The sequence below is a fragment of the Ictidomys tridecemlineatus genome, chromosome 11, assembly GCF_052094955.1.
Source record: "Ictidomys tridecemlineatus isolate mIctTri1 chromosome 11, mIctTri1.hap1, whole genome shotgun sequence".
In the NCBI taxonomy this organism is placed as follows: domain Eukaryota; kingdom Metazoa; phylum Chordata; class Mammalia; order Rodentia; family Sciuridae; genus Ictidomys; species Ictidomys tridecemlineatus.
The window spans coordinates 130,770,829-130,791,852 of record NC_135487.1 but is presented as its reverse complement, the minus strand read 5'-3'; the positions used below and the strand labels follow the sequence as shown (position 1 = coordinate 130,791,852).

General features: G+C 39.7%; 1 protein-coding gene across 10 annotated transcripts in view; it reads left to right on the top strand.

Annotated features, from left to right (window-relative positions):
- The first annotated feature begins 606 nt into the window (after nt 1-606).
- Nucleotides 607-21,024, top strand: part of Gabpb2 (GA binding protein transcription factor subunit beta 2) — a 42,433-nt gene continuing 22,015 nt past the window's right edge. Inside the window, exons 1-5 of one of the 10 annotated variants that reach the window (XM_078027607.1) lie at nt 607-801; nt 6,780-6,919; nt 10,007-10,174; nt 10,728-10,922; nt 15,225-15,375. In XM_078027607.1, coding sequence (XP_077883733.1) covers nt 6,812-6,919; nt 10,007-10,174; nt 10,728-10,922; nt 15,225-15,375 — 622 coding nt within the window. In that variant the 5' untranslated portion in view covers nt 607-801; nt 6,780-6,811. Of the gene's footprint in view, nt 802-1,020; nt 1,921-6,779; nt 6,920-10,006; nt 10,175-10,727; nt 10,923-15,224; nt 15,376-21,024 lie in introns of those variants that run through there. The other 9 variants (XM_078027606.1, XM_078027605.1, XM_078027609.1 and 6 more) reach the window with 9 other exon arrangements.

Here is a 21,024-nt window from a genome sequence, read left to right as displayed (position 1 = left end):
CTGATTTCTGAAAGGCTTTCGGGGCTTCTGGCGTCCTTTAGTCATGGAAAATCGACTGCTAAAGGACCAAAAGGATCCGCAAACTCCTGCTCCATCCTCTGGCAGAGACTGCCGACAGTCGGCTCCGACTGCGCGCCTCCCGACACCTCCCCGGCGCGCCGCGACGGGAACGCGTCCACCAGCCAGGCCGCGCAGTCAGGGGTGTCCCGCGCAGCTTTACCCGAGACAGGGACCGGGAAGCAGGCCTTTCCCGTCAACCCTAACGCTAGTCCTCCGTAGAAGCCGCCGACAAGTAGAAGGCAAATTCCCGGACCAAGGAATAATCCCACTTAATCAATTGGCCAAGTTCTTGGCGCCAAACAGCCATCAGAGTCCGTCCCCTACCGGAACTATACGAACGTAATTCATAATCATCCGCCTCATTAAATAGTCCTCCCAGAACACCCACGACACACACTTTCCCGGATCAAGAGACCTCTAGAAGACATGAAATAATAATAATAATAAATAAATGAGCCTAAGAGATGCACTTCCTTCCCGCTCGAATAGAAACGTGATATCCCTAATGTTTTCCACCAGAGATTCCTCCGCCAGAAGTTATATTCCTGCGCTTTCACTTCCGGGTCCGCCATTTTGTTGCCTCCATTTCTCCACGAGGGGGGGGTAAGGGCCCCCAAAATATGCATACATGAAAAGGCCAAAAAGTAACCGTCACTGACAGAGAGTCTTAGCTTCTGAAGGAAATGGGGCCAAACTGGAGGGCTCGCTGAAAGTGGAGCCGACAGCGTCCCGGACGAGGAGGTGAGGAGGCCAAGAGATGCGCGGGCTCTCGGGGGCGTAGGGCTCGAGTGGAAGGTCCCGGAGGAAGCCGCCCCGCTTCGCAGTGCAACCCCAGACCGCTGGGTGCGCTCGGAGAGGCGCCCCCGCGGCGGAGCGGGCACAGCGGGGGAGGGGGACGCAGAGGAAGGGGATGCTGGCGGGAGGAAGGGGAGGGGACTGGAGGAGGTGAGGAAGGGGGTGGGTGCGAGACCTGGGGCCGCGGAGCTGGACCACGGGAAGCCAAGGCCACAGGGGTGACCGCTAGAGGGCGCGCGGCACGGGGCGCCAACTTTGGCTCCCGACCTCCTACGGGCTCCCGGCTCAGAAAGCCAGAAGTCGGGTGTGGAGAGCTGGAGGCCCCTGTAGAGCGGAGGTCGGTGGCCCGGCGGCCCTGACTCCGGCGGCGCAGCGAGGCCGGGGGCGAGCAGGAAAGCCCGGCTGCATCCCCGGACGCTCGTTTGGACGGCTGACCGCCCAGCGGGGACGTGTGCGATCCCGAGGGAAGGATCTCCCGACCGCGGACTCTCGAGTTGGTGCTTTCCTGTCCCTTTTCTACCCTTCAGCCTTTCCTCCGGCCTCACGATTCCTGAGCCGTCTCCCACTCCTCTCCTAAAGGCCTCTCCTCCCCTCTGCTCCTCTTTCTATCACGGGGAAGGACGTGCTGTGGCGACCGTCGACGACGTCATGCTTCTGGCCTCCCGGGACGCGTTGCGTCGCCGCGTCCGACCGCCCAGCCCTGCTCCTAAGCGTCTGTTCCCCACCTGCCTTGCTAGCGACGAGGAGCGGACGCCCGCCCGGTACTTCTGAAAACCAAAGTGATTACCTGATCCTAGAGTGCTTCTGAGAGCGCCGGCAGCGCAGGGCTCCGCGAGTCTATTGAGAAGACCGAGGGGGTCCCCAGTGCTGAGGAGGCAAGCTCGGGCTGCGAAGACCCCAGCTCCGTGGGAATGAAGCCGGAGCCTCTTAGCAGGGCGCAGCTGAAGTCAGGCCTTAAGCAATCCCAGAGACCCTGTCTCAAAATAAATAAGTGCACTCCTGCAATCCCAGCACCGCGAGGCCGAGGTAGGGGGTCGGTAGTTCAAGGCCAGCCTCAGCAACTCGGTGAGACCCTGCCTCTGAATAAAACAAAATAGGTGATGTGGCTCAGTGGCGGAGCAGTGGCCTAGCACACGTGCCTCAGTTTGAGCCTCAGCACCACATAAAAATAAATAAAGGTATTGTGTTCTACACACACACACACACACACAAACACACTCACTGCCACACACACACCATGTACTTTAAAAAACAAATGAAGTTCTTATTCTCCTGGGCATACTTATTCAGAGAACCTGGATGCAGATCTCAAATATATATATTTTGGTTTGTGTTGTTTTCTGTTGTTCTTTTCAGTACTGAGGATTGAACTCAGGGATACTCTACCACTGAGCTACATCCCCAGCTCTTTATTTTTATTTTGAGGCAAGGTCTTGCTACATTACCCAGGCTGTCCTCAAACTTGCCATCCTCCTCCCTCAGGCTCCTGAATAGCTGGGATAGCAGGAGGCACTGTGCCACCACTCCCAGCTAGGTATATTTATGTTGAACAAACAACCCTGGTAATTTGTTGGGGGGGGGTGTTCTTTTCTTTTTCTTTCTTTCTTTTCTTTCTTTTAATTGTGGTGCTGGGGATCAAACCCAGGGCCTTGGCATGCAAGGCAACAACCTCGGTAGTTTGAATACAAAGTTCAGATTGAAAAATTACACAGCAGCTAAATTATTTGCCTAAGCCAGTGATTCTTATATTTTCCTGTTTCAGGATCCATTTACATTCTTAAAAATTATCGTTGAGAACTTCATTATGTCATATTTATTGATATTTATTATTTTAGAAGTTATTTTTTTAAATGTTCATTAATTAGGGCTAGGCTGTGGCTCAGTGGTAGAGTGCTTACCTAGCTTGTGGGAGGAACTGAGTTTGATTCTCAGTACCACATGCAAATAAAAATAAAGGTCCATCAACAATTAAAAATATACTTTAAAAAAATTTATTGGGAGCTGGGGTTGTGGCTCAGTGGTAGAGTGCTAACCTTGCATGTGTGAGGCACTGGGTTCGACCCTCAGCATCACCTAATGTAAAATAAAGACATTGTGTCCACCTATAACTAAAAAAAAAGAAAAGAAAAAAAATTTATTGGGCTGAGGATATACTCAGTTAATAGAGTGCTTGCCTTGCATGTACTGGGCCCTGGATTCAAACCCTAGCACTACAAAAAAAAAAAAAGGTTTATTAGTTAATTAATCCATTAAATGTTAACACGATTAGACTTTTTTTGTTTTTTGCTTTTGCAATGCTAGTTATTGAACCCAGGACCTCACACATGCTAGGCAAGCACTCTACCACTAACATTTTTATGAAAAATAAATCTCAGTTAAAAAAAATTACATATTGTGAGAAAGAATGGCATTGTTTTACATTTTTTACTAATCTCTAACTTCTGACTTAGCTGTATTTTCAGAACTACTTCTGATTCAATCTGTTGCAATAAATACTTGGAGAAGGAAACAGTATTTTAATAGCATTTTCAAACAATTGTCGGTATTTTTTGATCTACACAAAAACTTAGCAAGTGGTAAATTTTTGTTTTTTCTTTTTTTTCAGTGTTGAGAATGAACCTCGGGGCTTTGTACGTTCTAAACAAGCACTCTATCACTGAGCTACTTCCCCACCTCAACAACTGCTTTTTCTTAAAAAATTAATGGCAATTGGCCAGGCAAGGTGTTACCAGCCTGTAAACCCAACTACTCTGGAGGCTGAGGCAGGAGGCTCACAAATTCAAGGCCATCCTAGGCAACTTGGACAATGCCTCAAAAATAAAAAGGGCAGCTGGGCATGGTGGCACACACCTGTAATCACAGAGGATTAGGAGGCCAAGGCATTAGGATTGCAGGTTTAAAGCCAACCACGGCAACTTAGAGAGTCTCTAAGCAACTTAAACCAAAACCTCTGTCAAAATGAAAAATAAAAAAGGGCTGGGGATGTAGCTCAGTGGTTAAGCATCTTGGGTTCAATCCCTGGAAAGTAAATAAAATGGGCTGAGGATGTAACTCAAAGGTAGAATGCTCCTGGGTTCGATCCCTAGTACTCTACATACACACAGAAAAGTCGAATGAGAGAATTCTGAAACCATGTCAATGAACTTGTGTTCTTTTACCTTAAAACCTTTTGGTCTATCTTTCACTTTGAATGTTTTACTTGTGCAGGATTTTATAACTTCAGGCAATGGTCATTGGAAAGTATTGGTTCACCAAATTATGCATATCATCCAAATGTTGGTCCATTTTATTTTACAATATCAAAAAGCACATTCATTAATATTATCACTGATTTCATCAAAAAAGTCATTAAAAAGTAGTAAGCTATCGAGTTCACCTTGGTGGATTTAGGCTTTCCTTTTTTCTTTTTTCTTTTTTTTTTTTTTAGTGCTGGCAATTAAACCCAGGCTTTCCAAAATTCTAATTTTTGCCTGAAAGCTCAAATTAATGATATTTACTAATAATTATTGTCAGTTGTTTTCCTTCTAGTGTCAGGCTTACTTGGCTCACTCATTTTAAAATTTTTTTGTAGTTGTAGATGGACAACATACTTTATTTTATTTGTTTATTTTTATGGGGTGCTAAGCATCAAACCCTGTGCCTCACACGTGCTAGACAAGCACTCTGCCACTGAGCTATATCCCAGCCCACTTGGTTCATTTTTCCTTTTTTTTTTTGTACCAGGGATTGAACCCAAGGGACACTTAATTACTAAGGCACATCCCCAGCCCTTTTTCATATTTCTTTTTTAAATTTTTTTTTGATAGTCATAGATGGACAGAATGCCTTTATTTATTTATTTTTATGCAGTGCCAAGGATCAAACTCAGGGCCTCACACGTGCTAGGCAAGTGCTCTGCCACTGAGCTACAGCCTCAGCCCCCACTTGGTTCATTTTTAAATAAACGTCTGTCATATACCCGAGTCTTTGATTTGTCTGTTGTTCATTCTTTCATACAAAGAGTGTTCTATGAGTCGGGTGCTGTAATGCATGCCTATAAGCCCAGCTACTTGGGAGATTGAGGCAGGAAGGTTGCAAATTTGAGGCCAGCCTGGGAAACTTAACAAGACTCTGTCTTAAAAATAAAATAAAAAGGGCTGGGGATATAGCTCAGTGGTAGAGCACATCTAGGTTCGATCCTCAGTACCACTAAATAAATAATACAAGATGTTCTATGATAAAAGCTGTTATTTCATTTGCAACTTAATTGTACAGTTTTTTCTCAAGAAATCCACCATACAGAAGTATGCAGAAGTGCTTAATATATATGTCCCATTTCATCACACACAAATTATAAACACATGTGTTTAGGTGTTAAGATTTAATAAAATTAGTAATATTTACTGCTTCATCGAGGACGTTTTTAAATAGAACTGGCTTTTTTCCCTTGAAAGTACATTGCAATGAAGAATAGAATAATTAGCATACTCAAGGCCCTGGGTTCAATCCCCAGTATAGCAAATAATAGTAATAACAAGAAAATTACTTTCACAATTTGATCTGAGCTATATCTAGCATTGTATTTGTACTACCAGAACAAATGTTAACATGGTGAAAGAGGCAAATAATATCTTAGTATTATAATAAAGATAGTTTTGACCCTGAAAAGATTGTTAGTGACCACCAGGGGTCCATGTACCACTTTTTTTTTTTTTTTTTTTTGGTGTGTGGGGATGGTATTGGAAATTTAACCCAGGGACACTTTAACGCTGAGCTACATGCCCAGCCCTTTTTTGTTTTTTATTTTGAGACAGGACCTCCCTAAGTTGCTTAGGGTCTCTTTAAATTGCTTAGGCTGGTCTTGAACTTTCCATCCTCCTGTCTTAGTCTCCTGAGCTTCTGGGATTACAGGTGTGTAGCACCGCATTTGGCCATGTACCACAGTTTAACAACTCACCTTGTTTGTTGCTGTATGGGGAATTAAATCCAGAGGTGCTGTATTCCCTGAGCTGTATTCCCAGCCTTTTTTTTTTTTTTTAATAATGATGCTGGGGATCAAACCTAGGGCCTTGGACATGCTGGACAAACACCTTACCATTGAGCTACACCCCTCCCCCCACAGTCCTTTTAATATATATTTTTTGAGACAGGGTCTCACCAAATTGCTGAGGCTGGCTTCAAATTTGCTATCCTCCTACCTCAGCCTCCTAAGTCCTTGGGATTACAGGCATGCCATCAGGCCCAGAAGCAGATCAGTGTTCGACCAGAAAGTTTGCTTTTTGTAAACTTCCATCATTATATCTTTATACCACAGATGAGAAAAATTAACAGTGCAATTTATTTTAGAAATCTTGATGTGTCCTATTTCATTATGGCATCCAAAGATCTATAAACCTTTAGAAAGAGTTGTTAATTGCTAATAAGGAATCCCATGATTTCCATCAAGCAGCAATTTCACATATAGGCGCACTTCTTTGTCCCTGCCTGGAAATCAGTTCATATTTTATTACTTTATATTATATTCCTTAAAATAATATTCTACTGGGGCAAGGGTTGTGGCTCAGTGGTAGAGTGCTTGCCTGGCATGTGTGAAGCCTTGAGTTCGAATCTCAGCACTACATACAAATAAAGTTCCACTGACAACTAAAATTTTTTTTTTAAATAATAATATTCTACCATTGGTCATTTCAAGAGTATGAAATGTTATTTTTTGATTCCCTATATTAGAAAGTATGTATAGAGTATATTGCTTATATTTCCAAAGTTTTTCTGGAGATTAAAAGGGAGGGAATTATCATTCAGTGCCTAAAACTTTCCCAAATATCTAATTGCTTAAGATGATAGAAGAGTCCTACCAGTTAATGAGATGTATCATATGTATATTCAAGTATTAAAAGTCTTCTAAAAACATTTTACAGGCAGCTTTCCTTGTGTTTGAATTATAGCTACCTGAAAAGTTTTGCTCTTATGCATAAAGATGTCTTTGGTGGACTTGGGGAAGAGGTTGCTAGAAGCAGCAAGAAAAGGCCAAGATGATGAAGTGAGAACATTAATGGCAAACGGTGCCCCATTTACCACAGACTGGGTAAGCTAGCAGAAAGGTCTCTTATATTCAAAGTGTGCCTTTACCAATATTTTTTGTTAAAGGCCAAACAGACATTATTTATTTTTCTTCATTCTCTTTCTTCCTCATTCCCCTTATAGGAGTTTTATTTTCTTTATCTTACCTGAATATGTGGCTTTCTTTTTTAATTTTCCAATTTGAAAGTGTCTCCTCTGAGATATATAGGTGATAATTATAAGGTATTATATATTTGTGATTTTCTGTAATGTTTTTTAAAGTATTTCCTAAAGGTTTATTTCTCTCTGAAGTATTCTTGGGTTGTAGGCCTCATAATTACCTAGAAGTTAAAATGAGAATATGAGTACATTTTATTTCAGTTGTTAATAGCCTTTTTTTTTAAATTTTATATGTGGTGCTGATAATCGAACCCAGTTCCTCACACATGCTAAGCAAGTGCATTACCACTGAGCCCCAGCCTCAGCCCCTAATAAGAGTACATTTCTATTTATTTATTTATTTATTTATGCATAAATAAATAAATGCTTGGCAAGTACTCTAACACTGAACTACACAGCCAATCCCCAAGAGTGTATTTCTTTTCCTTTCCTTTCACATGTCCTGGTTCATAAGGAAGAGTCTTTACATTTTGATGGCCACTCTTGGAAAACATTAAAGAGGGAGATGTAATTTTTTTCAATATGGAGAATGAATCCAAGAGCACTCTACCACTGAGCTATATCCCCAGCCCTTTTTATTTTTTATTTTGAGACAGGGTCTCACTAAGTTGTGGAGGCTAACATCAAGCTTGTGATCCTCCTGCCTCAGCCTCCTGAGTCACTGGGATTACAGGAGTCCACCGCTGCACCTAGCTAGGAATGTATAATTTAATGAGCCTAGACAACCGGCCTGGAGATCAGCATGTTTTGGAAGTTGTAATGTGGGCCTTCTTTTTTTTTTTTTTGGTGCTGGGGATTGAACCCAGGACCTGTGGGCCTTCTTACCATTCACATATTTGTAAGCCCTGAATAATTTTAACAATTTTGATGTGCGAGTGACCTCTTGTGGGGTTATTAATTCATAATTTCAGAGGCCAACAGGTTCTTAGCACTTTATAAAAAGGCAGAAAAGGAAACCTTTGAGATTAGCATTTCTATAAATAGATGTGAAAAGAGCAATATGAATTAAATCCAGTCAGGCACAGAAGTGGAATATATGGGAAACACAGAATAAACTGAACAGGCTTAAAATAAAGGGTGTAACACACAAAGGAATAAATCTCAGTTCCAAAATGGATGCTGATATAAGATTTATTTTGAGATGACACAGTCTTGCTTATTGCTGTTGGAATGGTATTGCTAAACTTTTACCTCATCGGTCTTTTCATCTCATCAGTCTTTTTATTCTTATTTACTGTAGCAACAAACCTCTATTCGAACCAAATTTGTACCTCAAATTCCACGTGTTCCTCTGCCCTTTTCTTTTTTTTTTTTTTTTTAAAGAGAGAGGAGAGAGAGAGAATTTTTTTTTTAATATTTATTTTTTAGTTCTCGGCGGACACAACATCTTTGTTGGTATGTGGTGCTGAGGATCGAACCCGGGTCGCACGCATGCCAGGCAAGCGCACTACCGCTTGAGCCACATCCCCAGCCCCCCTCTGCCCTTTTCTTAAGAATTGTTTTGAACCTGTCTAGCCCTTTCCTCTATCCCTGGCTCAGAATGCTCTTTTTGATCCTTTTGTTTTTTGTTTTTAGTACTGGAAATTAAACCCAGGGACGCTTTACCACTAAGCTACATTCCCAGCCCTTTTAATTTTTGTTAAATTTTGATATAGGGTTTTGCTGAAGGTGGCCTCAAACTTGGAATCTTTCTGTTTCAACCTCCGGATAGCCATTCACTACCATGCTTGGCATTTTTTAAAAACCTTCTTCCTGTTTAAAATAATGTTCTTTAGGGAAGTTTTTTTTAAATATTTTATTAGTTGTTGATGGACCTTTATTTATTTTTATGTGGTGCTGAAAATCGAACCCAGTGCCTCACACATGCTAGGCAAGCACTCTGCCACTGAACCACAACCTCAGCCTCTCGCCCCTCTTTAGAGAGTCTTAACCTGATAAATCTACCTGACTTATAGCCATTATACTGCATACTTATTTAATTAGTGTATATTTATCTGCATATTTGTGTATTATTATTATTGAGATTTTTTTTTTTAATATTTTTTTTTAGTTGTAGATGGACACAATATCTTTATTTTTACATGGTGCTGAGGATGGCACCCAGTGCCTCACAGGTGCAAGGCAGGCGCTCTACCACTGATCTAAAGCCCCAGCTCCTGTAAATTTTTTTAAAATTTATTTTAAGTTGTTGATAGATCTTTATCATTTTTTATTTATTTATACGTGGTGCTGAGAATCAAACCCAGTGCTTCACACATGCCAGGCAAGTACACTACTGCTGAGCCCCGGCCCCAGCCCCCCAGCCCTATTTTATATTGTATTTAGAGACAGGGTTTTACTGTTTAGTACCTCGTCTTCTTTGCGGGGTGGGTGCTGGGGATTGAACTCAGGGCCTTGTACATGCTAGGCAAGCACTCTACCAACTGACATACAGTGCCCCTAAGTGCCCCACCTTTGCTAAGGCTGGCTTTGAACTCTGAATCCTCCTGCCTCAGCCTCCTGAGCTGCTGGGATTACAGGTGTGCACCACCATGCAGGACTATTATTGTATTTTTATGTTGTTTTGTTTTGTTACTAGGGATTAAATTCAGGGGTGCTTAATCACTGAACCACAGAGCCTCACCACTTTTTATTTCTTATTTTGAGACAGGGTCTCACTAAGTTGCTTAGAGCCTCATGTAATTGCTGAGGCTGGCTTTGAACTTAAGATCCTCCTGTCTCCGCCTCCTGAGCCACTGGGATTACAATGTGTGCTACCCACCCAGCTTGTATATTAATTTTTAAGATAAATTATTTCTTAAACACTATCTGTCCATTTAGATTCTCTCTCCAAAGATAGGAACCATAGGATTTAACTCTTCTTCATATGAATCCATCAATGCTATAGGATTTTGCACATAGTAGATATTCAATGAGTATTATTTTCCCACAGCTTGGAACATCACCCCTCCACCTTGCAGCCCAGTACGGTCATTATTCCACAGCAGAAGTACTCCTTCGAGCAGGCGTTAGCAGGGATGCCAGGACCAAAGTGGACAGGACCCCTTTGCACATGGCAGCAGCTGATGGACATGCGCACATCGTGGAACTGCTTGTTAGGGTAAAGCAAGAATAGTGGTAGAGCTATATTGTAAAAAAGACATCTACCTCCCTTAAATAGTGATAGGAAATTGAGCTGGGAAAGATTAAGTGTAGATGGTTTAAAACATTGAGTTGCATCACTTTCAAGATTCATGGTATGAGGAGTTTTCTAATTTTTTAAAGTCTAAACAGATTTTATTGATTTTTCTTTATTCCTTTTCTGCAGTCATTCTCTATACTTATGCCAGTTTTTTTGGGCACTCAGCACTCTGTTAATAAGTGCAACAATAATCTCTTCTTTACCCCTTCCTCTCCCATCTGTTAATATTTCCCAGTGAGTCTCTTAGAAGACCCAGTCATTGAAAGCATAATGTCTTGTCAGCATTCAGGAGAATTTGAGAAACATTTTTCTCTTTTATATTTCTTAAATGTGATCTCAGTTTAAGTTCTTAAATGTGATCTCAGTTTAAGTATGTGTAATCTCTATGGAAATCCTTGTTATTTGGTGATGGGATCTTGCACTTGTGCTACTATAACCAGTTTCTGTTGAAAAAGTTGCTTTTCTGTGACAGAATGGAGCAGATGTGAATGCCAAGGACATGCTGAAGATGACAGCTTTGCATTGGGCCACAGAGCACCACCATCGAGATGTGGTAGAGTTACTTATCAAATATGGAGCTGATGTCCATGCTTTCAGCAAATTCGATAAATCTGCCTTTGACATAGCCCTGGAGAAGAACAATGCTGAGATTTTGGTCATCCTTCAGGTATGTCTTTTTTTATACTCTCAGAATATACATTAATTAAAGTTAAGGGTTTTTTTTTTTTGTGTGTGGAAGTTGCTCTAAAATTAAAAATTTTTTTTAAGAGAGATGGACACAACACAATGCCTTTATTTTTATGTGGTGCTGAAAATCGAACCCAGGTCCTGCCCGTGCTAAGTGAGCGCTCTTACCGATGAGCCACAATCCCATCCCTAAAATTGAATTTTTGCTGGGAACAGTGGTGCATGCCAGTAATCTCAGCTATTTAAGAGCCTGAGGCAGTAGGATTGTGAGTTCAAAGTCAGCCTCAGCAATTTAGGGCCTCCATAAATTTAATTTAGCCACATCCTGTCTCTAAATGAAATATAAAAAGGGTTGAGGATGTGGTTCAAAGGTTAAGCACGTAGCTTCAGTTCCTGGTATCAAAAAATAAACCACAAAACTGAATTTTCCCCATCTTATCAAGGTAATACTTCCAATGTGTTTCAATCTATGACTCAGTGTCATTAGTATGTTTAAAATAATAATAATAATAATAATGGGGCTGGGGCTGTAGCACTGGTAGAGCACTTGCCTGGTATGTGTGAGGCACTGGGTTCAATTCTCAGCACCACACATAAATAAAATAAAGGTCCATCAACAACTAAAAAAAAAAACTTTAACAAAACAGTCCATAAATTATTGAATTATTCATGGTGATTAAAGAAAAATGTTGTGGGAATACTTACTGCCCATGTTGCAGAGCAGAATTCCCTGAACCTTTGGTTCTGAGGCTTTCCTGATTTTTGAATCATTCTTTGTTCAAAAATATTCTGTTAAATTTAATTTTTCTTTCCATGAAAATTTCCCTTTCTTTTTTCCCCCTTTGGTACTAGGGATTGATCCTAAGGATGCTCTACCACTGAACCATATCCCCAAACCTTTTTATTTTTGTATTTTGAGACAGGGTCTTCCTAAGTCCCAAACTGCTGCCCTACAGTCCTTATGGTCCTCCTGCCTTCGCCTTCCAGAAAAATTTCCTTTCTAAACTTAACTTGAGACAATATTAAAAGTCACTTTTTATTTTCTGAATGTTTATCAATTGATGTGTGATAGTATATAGCTCTAACACATGTTGGGTGATAAGGAAATCATCTCAACTCAAATTCAAAAATTTATTCATTCATTCATTCCTTCCTTCCTTCCTCCCTCCCTCCCTCCCTCCCACTGGGGATTGGACTCAGGAGCATTCAACCACTGAGCCACATTCCCAGCCCTATTTTGTATTTTAGAGACAGGGTCTGGCTTTGAATTTGCCATCCTCCTGCTTCAGCCTCCCAAGCCGCTGGGATTACAGATGTGAGCCACCATGCCCAGCTATATCCATTAATTTTTAAGTCAGTATTTGTATATAAAAGGAACACTAAAGATGGGGATGTAAAAATTAATAGGACACTCCATTTGTGTACAATGAATCGAAAAGCTTTCTGCTGTCATGTATAACTGATTAGAACTAATAAAAAAAAGTGTCAGCACACACATACACCAACATGTTAAAGATGAAGACAGGGGCTGGGGTTGTGGTTCAGTGGTAGAGCGCTCCCTAGCATGCACGAGGCACTGGGTTAGATCCTCAGCACCACATAAATGTAAAATAAAGATATTGTGTCCACCTAAAACTAAAAAAAATAAATATTAAAAAAAAGATGGGGCTGGGGATGTGGCTCAAGCGGTAGCGCGCTCGCCTGGCATGCGTGCGGCCCGGGTTCTATCCTCAGCACCACATACCAACAAAGATGTTGTGTCCGCCGAGAACTAAAAAATAAATATTAAAAATTCTCTCTATCTCTCTCTCTCCTCTCTCACTCTCTCTTTAAAAAAAAAATTAATTAAAAAAAATAAAAAAATGATGAAGACAGGAAATAATGTATAAGTATATTACAAAATAAAAATATATCTAGCAAGTATCGTGGGAGCATAGTGTAAGGAGTATCAATGATTTTTAAGGGAAGGATTAAAGTATATGTAAAATACTGCTTTGAAGAAGTAAATAGAGAAGCGAGAAAATTACATTCTAGGCTAGAAGAAAAGCTAATCAAAGACGCAGAAGTATTGCAGTCCCAGCTACTCAGAAACTGAGGCAGGATTGCCAAGTTCCAGACCAGTCTGGGGAATTTAGCGAGACACTGTCTCAAAATAAAAACTTTTTTTAAAAAAGGGCTGAAGACAGTTGCAGTGTGCATGCCTGTGATCCTGATGACCTGGAAAGCAGAAGCAGCATGAGTGCAAGTTTCAGGCAGCCTCAGCAATTTAGCAGGACCCTCAGCAACTTCACAAGACTCTGTCTCAAAATTTTAAAAAATAATGCCAGATATAGTGGTGCATGCCTGTAATCCTAGCAATTCCAGAGGCTAACATAGGAGAACACAATTTTGAAATAGCCTCAGCAATTTAGTGAGACTCTCAGCAATAAAGCAAGCTCTGTCACAAAATAAGAAATAAAAGGTCTGAGGGTATAACTCAGTGGTAAAGCACCCCCATCTCCCTGCAAAAAAAAAAAAAAAAAGTGCTGGAAATACATCTCAGCAATAGAGCAATTGCCTAGCATGTGTGAAGCCCTGGGCTCAAACTCCAGTATAAAGACAGATATAAAGACAGGGGTGTGAAAGAACATAAAATGTTCAAGAAAGTGAGAGCCTGAGGCAGGAGGATGGTAAGTTAAAATCAGCTTTATCAACTTAGTTAGGTCCTGAGCAATTTATCAACAGCTTGTCTCAAAATAAAATATAAAAAGGGGGGCTGGAATTGTGGCTCAGTGGTAGAACATTTGCTTGTCATGTGTGAGGCCCTGGGTTCCATCATCAGCACTACATGTACATACATAAATAAAATAAAAGATCCATTTACAACTAAAAAATAAATAAAAATAAAAACAATAAACATAAAAAGGGTTGGGGATGTTGCTCAGTGGTTAATGCCCCTGGGTTTAATCTCTGGTACCCAAAAAGAAAGAAAGTAGCTGTGTGACCAGAGAATGGGTAAAGGGAAGTGTAGTCTGGGAGTGGCAGATGCTAAGGCTTGAGAATTAGACTAGATTCTGAATATAAGGATGTTACCTTTGAAGGAGTTTGAATTATGTGGGCACTTGGGGGTCCACTGGTGCTTTTTTTTTTTTTAATAGTTTTTAGTTGTCAGTGGATTTTTTATTTTATTTATTTATATGTGGTGCCGAGGAAGGAACCCAGAACTTCACACATGCCAGGCAAGCACTCTACCACTGAGCCACAGCTCTAGCCCACCACTAGGGGCTTTTAAATAGAGGATTTGATAAGATTATCTTGTTTTTAAAAGATGACTGGAATGTGGCACACAGATTGGAGACAGAAGACAATGCTAAATCATCATAAGGGGACTTTCCTTAGGCCAGGCAGGAGCCAATGAGGGCTTCAACTAAAGAAATAACAGTTGGAGGATAGATGATGGTGTACTGAAGAGGGAATTCAGCAGTATTCAGAGAACAGATAATCTTTTTCAATTGAAGTTCTTCTCAAAGAGATCATTATATGTGAAAAATAGCCATTTCTACTGCATTTTCAGTTTTTTTTCCTGACAAATGACTCCCCAAAGACTGGTTCTCTTCTTCGACTTTCAATTCTTATTTAGAGCCTTTTCATAAGTGAACTTTTTTAGTGGTGATCATGTTTATAAAAAACTTCTGAAATTTAAAAAATAAAATATAATGACAAGCTACTTTTTCACCAAGATCTATGGAAGCTAAAGTACAGCATATGGAACTCAACTTTAAAATCTGGCACTCATTTATTTGCTCGTTATATAGTCTCTTAGGGATTTATTCAATGGCAGAATGGAACAAGTAGTTGGACAAAACTCTAGAGAATATTTTTTCTCTGTAAGTTCTCTACAGGGATTTCCTGCTACCGCATTGTCTTGTAGATAATTGATCACAGAATATTAATGCTATAAATTATTTTATAGACTATTCAGACCAATTCCCCTCCCTTTTTTTAAGTAAAAAAAAAAAAAAAAAGATCCAGAGAGGATAAGGGTTTTTGCAAATAAAATACCTCTGCTTTTCTCAAGTAGAAACAAGCTTGAGAAAGCAATCTAACATCTCTGTTGCTGTGGTTTAAGAAAAACAAAACAAAAATAAACAAACAAAAGCAGTCTTGATGAAAACTCTGCACTCCCTGGGACATTGTCAAGCAGAACTAGTTCTGCTTGACAGAGCATGAGGAGGGGGTTTGTACTATTCCTATAACTAAAGCTAATAAGTGTTCTGACTTTGAATCCTGCTTTGTTTGGTAGGAAGCAATGCAGAATCAGGGGAATGCTCATCCCGAGAGAGCAGACTCTGTGCCTAACCCTGTGACTGTGGCTGCCCCATTCATCTTCACCTCAGGAGAGGTTGTTAACCTTGCTAGCCTTGTTTCTTCAACCAACTCCAAAACAACCTCAGGTAATGTTCTCATAACGTGGCACTTATTTTAGACTTAAAAATGAATAAGACCTCGTTTTCCTAGAGATGAATGAGTACTCTGTCTGATATTCTCCAAACAGGTATAGGGATGTAGCTCAGAGATAGAGCACTTGCCTAGCATTCTTGAGGCACAGAGTTCAGTCCCCAGCAGCAAAAAAAAAAAAAAAAAGTCTAGTTGTAGATGGACACAATATCTTTATTTTGTTTATTCAGTTTTATGTGGTGCTGAGTATCTAACCCAGTGCCTCACACATGCTAGGCAAGCACTCTACCACTGAGCTACAACCCCCAACCCAGCAAAAATATTTTAAAATAAAATATTGCCCAAATAAAAGCTTTTAAAGCAAAGACACTTTTTCTTTCTGGAGGAGGGGAAGATCATACATAGGGATTATACATGAATACTTAGGTTAAAAGAAAAATATTCCACAGATTTGTCTATTGAAGCTTTATGTCTGACCCCAAAATGAAAACATAAGGGTGCCTCAATATGGCACTGTTAAAGGAAATAAACATTCTTTTTTTTTTTTTTAATTTTTTTTTTTTTTTAAAGAGAGAGAGAGAGAGAGAATTTTATTTATTTATTAGTTTTTTCGGCGGACACAACATCTTTGTTTGTATGTGGTGCTGAGGATCGAACCCGGGCCGCGCGCGCGCGCACACACACACACACACACACACACACACACACACACACACACACACACACAAAAGAGACATACATGTGATTGTATGAGACTTAATTTGTTCTTGAGAGCATATTCTTTTAATATTGTTTTAAACATTGATGGACCTTCATTTTGTTCATTTGTTTATATGTAGTGCCGAGGATCAAACCCAGTGCCTCACACATGCTACATGAGTGCTCTACCACTGAGCCACAACCCCAGCTCCATTGAGAGCATTTTTTTTTTAATATTTATTTTTTGGTTGGACACAATATCTTTATTTATCTATTTATTTTTATGTGGTGCTGAGGATCGAACCCAGGGCCTTGCACATGCTAGGTGAGTAGTGCTCTACCGCTGAGCCACAACCCCAGCCCATTGAGAGCATATTTTTAAAAAAACAAAAAAGTATTGGTGTTGATGTTTTGAAACCATCATGTTTTTTTTTTTTCCTTAAAGAGAGAGAGAAATTTTAATATTTATTTTTAGTTTTCGGCAAACACAACATCTTTGTATGAGGTGCTGAGGATCGAACCTGGGCCACGCGCTTGGCAAGCGCGCTACTACCGCTTGAGCCACATCCCCAGCCTTAAAACCATCATGTTTTAAACAAAAACTTCTATTTAAAAAGGAACAAATTCAACATCTCATTTTATAAATATTTTATTTCTTTCAAGCAAGCAGGAATATTTTTAAGAAGGAAGGTGAGGGGCTGGGGTTGTAGCTCAGTGGTAGAGCTCTTGCCTAGCATGTTTGAGGCACTGGGTTCAATTTTCAGCACCACATATAAATAAATGAATAAAATAAAGGTCCATCAATGACTAAAAAAATTAAAAAAAAAAAAAAAAGAAAGAAAGAAAGAAAAAAGCCCCAGAACTCCCAATGCAGCACACATGGGAGGGGCACAAGTGCTGCAAATACTGGGCCCAGTATAATCCCAGTGGCTCTGGAGGCTGAGGAAGGAGGATCGAAAGTTCAAAGCCAGCCTCAGCATCTTAGGGAGGTCCTAAGCAACTCAACAAGACCCTGTCTCTAAATAAAATATAAAAAAGGTCTGGGGATGTGACTCAGTGGTTAACACCCCTGGGTTCAATTCCTGGTACCAAAAAAATAGAGTACCCCAAATATTTATTTTCAATGCTGGAAATTATGTCCTTATGTCCTTTAAGTTTTTTTTTTTAATACTGGGGATTGAACCCAGGGGTGTTCAGAGTTGTTTTACCAATGAGTTACATCCCCAGCCTTTGTATTTTTTTATTTTGAGACAGGGTCTAGCTAAGGGCTTCAGTAAATTGCTGAGGCTTGCCTCAAATTTACAATTCTCCTGCCTCAGCCTCCTGAGTCACTACAGGCATACACTATCACACCTGATTTCATATTCTAATTTTAATAAGTTTTCCAATTGTCTCTTGGTTTCTTTTTTTGTTTCTGACTTTCATTTAAAAATAAATAAGCTTGGTGCAGTGGCACACACCTGTAAATCCAGAGAGTCTAAGATAGGAAGATGATTAATTTGAATCCAGTCTGGGAAACTATAAATAACTAAATAAAAACTGTAGATAAATAACTGAATTTCCAGTTAAATTTGTATAACATCAAAGGAACATTGTTGAATGAGATACTACTATTGAGCAGCAATCTGGTAAAATATAGAAGAAGCATGTACATAATATGGACAGATTTTTTTTGAAATCAGTACTGTGTTCTCTTGACCTCTGAAAAACTTCTTCTCTGTGGTCATTTACTTATCTGTAAAATTTGAATATAATAATTCCAACTTTATGAGGTTGTTGAGACTGAGATTTTATATTTCAATGTCCTTTTTTTTACAAGGTCTTCAAAATAACAGCTGTTAAATGAAATTATAACTTCTCAATGAAGGTTGACCCTGTCATACCCACAAGGGGGCAATAGTGACCTTCATTTTTATAGGCTATTGATTGTTTTAAATCATTTTGCTTTCAGCTAAATGATTCAAAACATTTGGCTTAAATATACACATACATGAAATCAGAACATTTATAGACTTTCGCGTTTTTTTGGGGGGGATACTCAGTATTCAACCTGATTTTAAGTTCCTTTCAATTCTGATATTCTGAGTCTTGAGCTCTGCCAATATCCATGCATGACTAATTTTTTGTTTTGGTTTGGTTTTGGTGGTACTAGGGATTAAATCCAGTGGCATTCTACCAGTATACACATCCCCAGTTCTTTTTTTTTTTAATATTTAAACATCTATTTTATTTCTATGTGGTGCTGAGGATCGAACCCAGTGCCTCACGCATGCTAAGCGAGTTCTCTACCTCTGAGCCACAACCCCAGCCCCTCCCCAGTTCTATTTATTTCTTATTTTGAGATAGAGTTTTGCTGAGTTGCTAGGCTGACTTCAAAATTGGGATCCTCCTATCTCAGCCTCCCAAATTGTTGGGATTATAGGAATGCACCACCACACCCAGCAACTTTTGGATTTATAGTGATTTGGGTCACACTGATTAGAACAAATACTTTTATAATCCAAAAGCCTTTAGAAGCCAATGAGATGATTTCTTCACAAACATGAGAAAAGAGCTAGAGTTGGTCTGTAGTCTAACCGCTGACATTCTCCAAATCTTGATTAGGAATGATAACAAAAGTTTATTCAGAATAAAGTTTTTTGCCCTGATTCCCTTGGGCCAGCATTCTATTTGTCATGTAGCTCTTGGCACACCTACTCTTCTTTTCTCTCTTTTTTGACAACTATAAATTTAAGTGTCTAAATCACCATGTTAAGAGCTGACCTCCCCATGATATCTTACTTATGAAGCAATTCTACCCTCTTTTATCTGGTTAACCTACCCAATGCTTATTTGGTACAAAAGAAGATACAAGACAAATTTAGATTGTTATTCAATTGAGTATTTCTCTCTCTCGCGCTCTCTCTCTTTTTTTTTTTTGGACAGCTTCTCCTTTCTCATCATCCAATAATTTCTGTTTATTTATTTATGGTACCAGGGATTGAACTCAGGGGCACTGACCACTGAGCCACATCCGCAGCCTTATTTTGTATTTTATTTAGAGACAGGGACTCACTGAATTGCTTAGCACCTCACTGTTGCTGAGGCTGGCTTTGAACTCGCGATTCTCCTGTCTCAGCCTCCCTACCTGCTGGGATTATCCAATAATATTGGATAATAATATTGCATAATGTGGTAGAGAGCCTGCCTGGCATGTGTGAAGAAACACTGGGTTTTATTCTCAGTACCTCATATAAGTAGATAAATAAAATAAAGGTCTATTGACAACTAAAAAATATATATTAAAAAAAAGAAAGAATTAGTCCTCACTTTGGCAGCACATGCCTCCATGCAAGGACAACAAGCAAATTTATGAAGCATTCCAAATTTTAAAGAAAAAAGGATTAAAGAATTAGCTGGACATAATAGGCACAGTAGTGCATGCCTGTAAATATCAGCAATTCAGAACGCTAAGCAGAAAGATTGCAAGTTCAAAGATAGCTTGGGCAATTTAGGGAGACCCTGTCTCAAAATGAAAAACAGAAGTGGCTCTACTTGGTAGTAGAGGACCCTGGGTTTCACCCTAAGTATTATAGGAAAGAAAAAGAGAGAGAGAGAGAGAGAGAGAGAGAGAGAGAGAGAGAATATGATGGTATTAATGTTTTAGTGGATCTTTTTGATACCAAAATCCATATTGCAAAGTTTGCTTTCAAATTTTCCATTTGTGCCTTACATAGTGATGCACACCTGTAATCCCAGAGCTCAGCAGGCTGAGGCAAGAAGATTGTAAGTTCAAAATCAGTCTCAGCAATTTAATGAGGCCTTGAGCAACTTAATGAGACCCTGTCTCAAAAAATAAAAGGGCTGGGGTTGTGGCTCAGTGGTAGAGTGTGCGTCTAACATGCATGAAGCCATGGGTTCAATCTTCAGCACCACATAAAAATAAATAAATAAAATAAATGTGTTATTAAAAATAAATGGAAAAAATAAAAATGCCTCAGGAGTTGGGGATGTGGCTCAAGTGGTAGCGCGCTCGCCTGGCATGCATAAAGACTGGGTTCAATCCTCAGCACCACATAAGAATAAAATAAAGTTATTGTGTCCACCAAAAAAATAAAAAATAAATATTTTTTTTAAATTGCTCAGAGGATGCTGGAGATATAGCTCAGTTGGTAGAGTTCTTACCTCACATGTACAATGCCCTGGGTTCATTCCCCAGCACTACAAAAAAATAAAATAAAAAAGGTTCAGGATGTGGTTCAGTGGCTAAGTCCCCCTGAGCCATTTGTGACTAAGAATATCAGTCATTCTCAGTGCCACCATCAAACTGGGAGGGCAGATTAATTTAAACATTAATCAGGGGAAAAAAAACAACCCATGAAGATGAATTTCCTGTTCCTCATCATAAAATACATTCTAAAGTCACATATAAATAGCTTTGTATTATATTGGTTCATTGGACTCAGATGACATAGGTTCTAATCTAGGCTCTGACAGTTATTATCTGTATGACCTTGACAAGTTACTTAATTTTTCGGATTCTAATTTTCATTAACTCATTGGGATTGCCTGGCTTACTATAGTACACCTTTCTAAATCCTGGTCTGAAGAGTTTATTTATGTAACCATGTTCTGAATAGGTAATAAAAACCATTCTATTGAAGTTGGATATTTTTTTTTCTTTTTTCTATGTTCTTTTTTTGTACTGAGGATTGAACCCAGGGGTACTCCACCCCTTTTTATTTATTTATTTCAAGGTTGGCCTTGAATTTAAGATCCTTCTGCTTCACTTTCCCAAAGTATCTGGGATTATATGTGTGTGCTACCACACTCATCTGGATATTATATCGAGGAGAAAGAAGTAATTAGCATTCATAGCCAGACAGGGTATCACATGCCTGTAATCCCAGAGGCTTGGGAGGCTGAGGCAGGAGAACTGTGAGTTCAAAGCAACTTAGTGAGGCCCT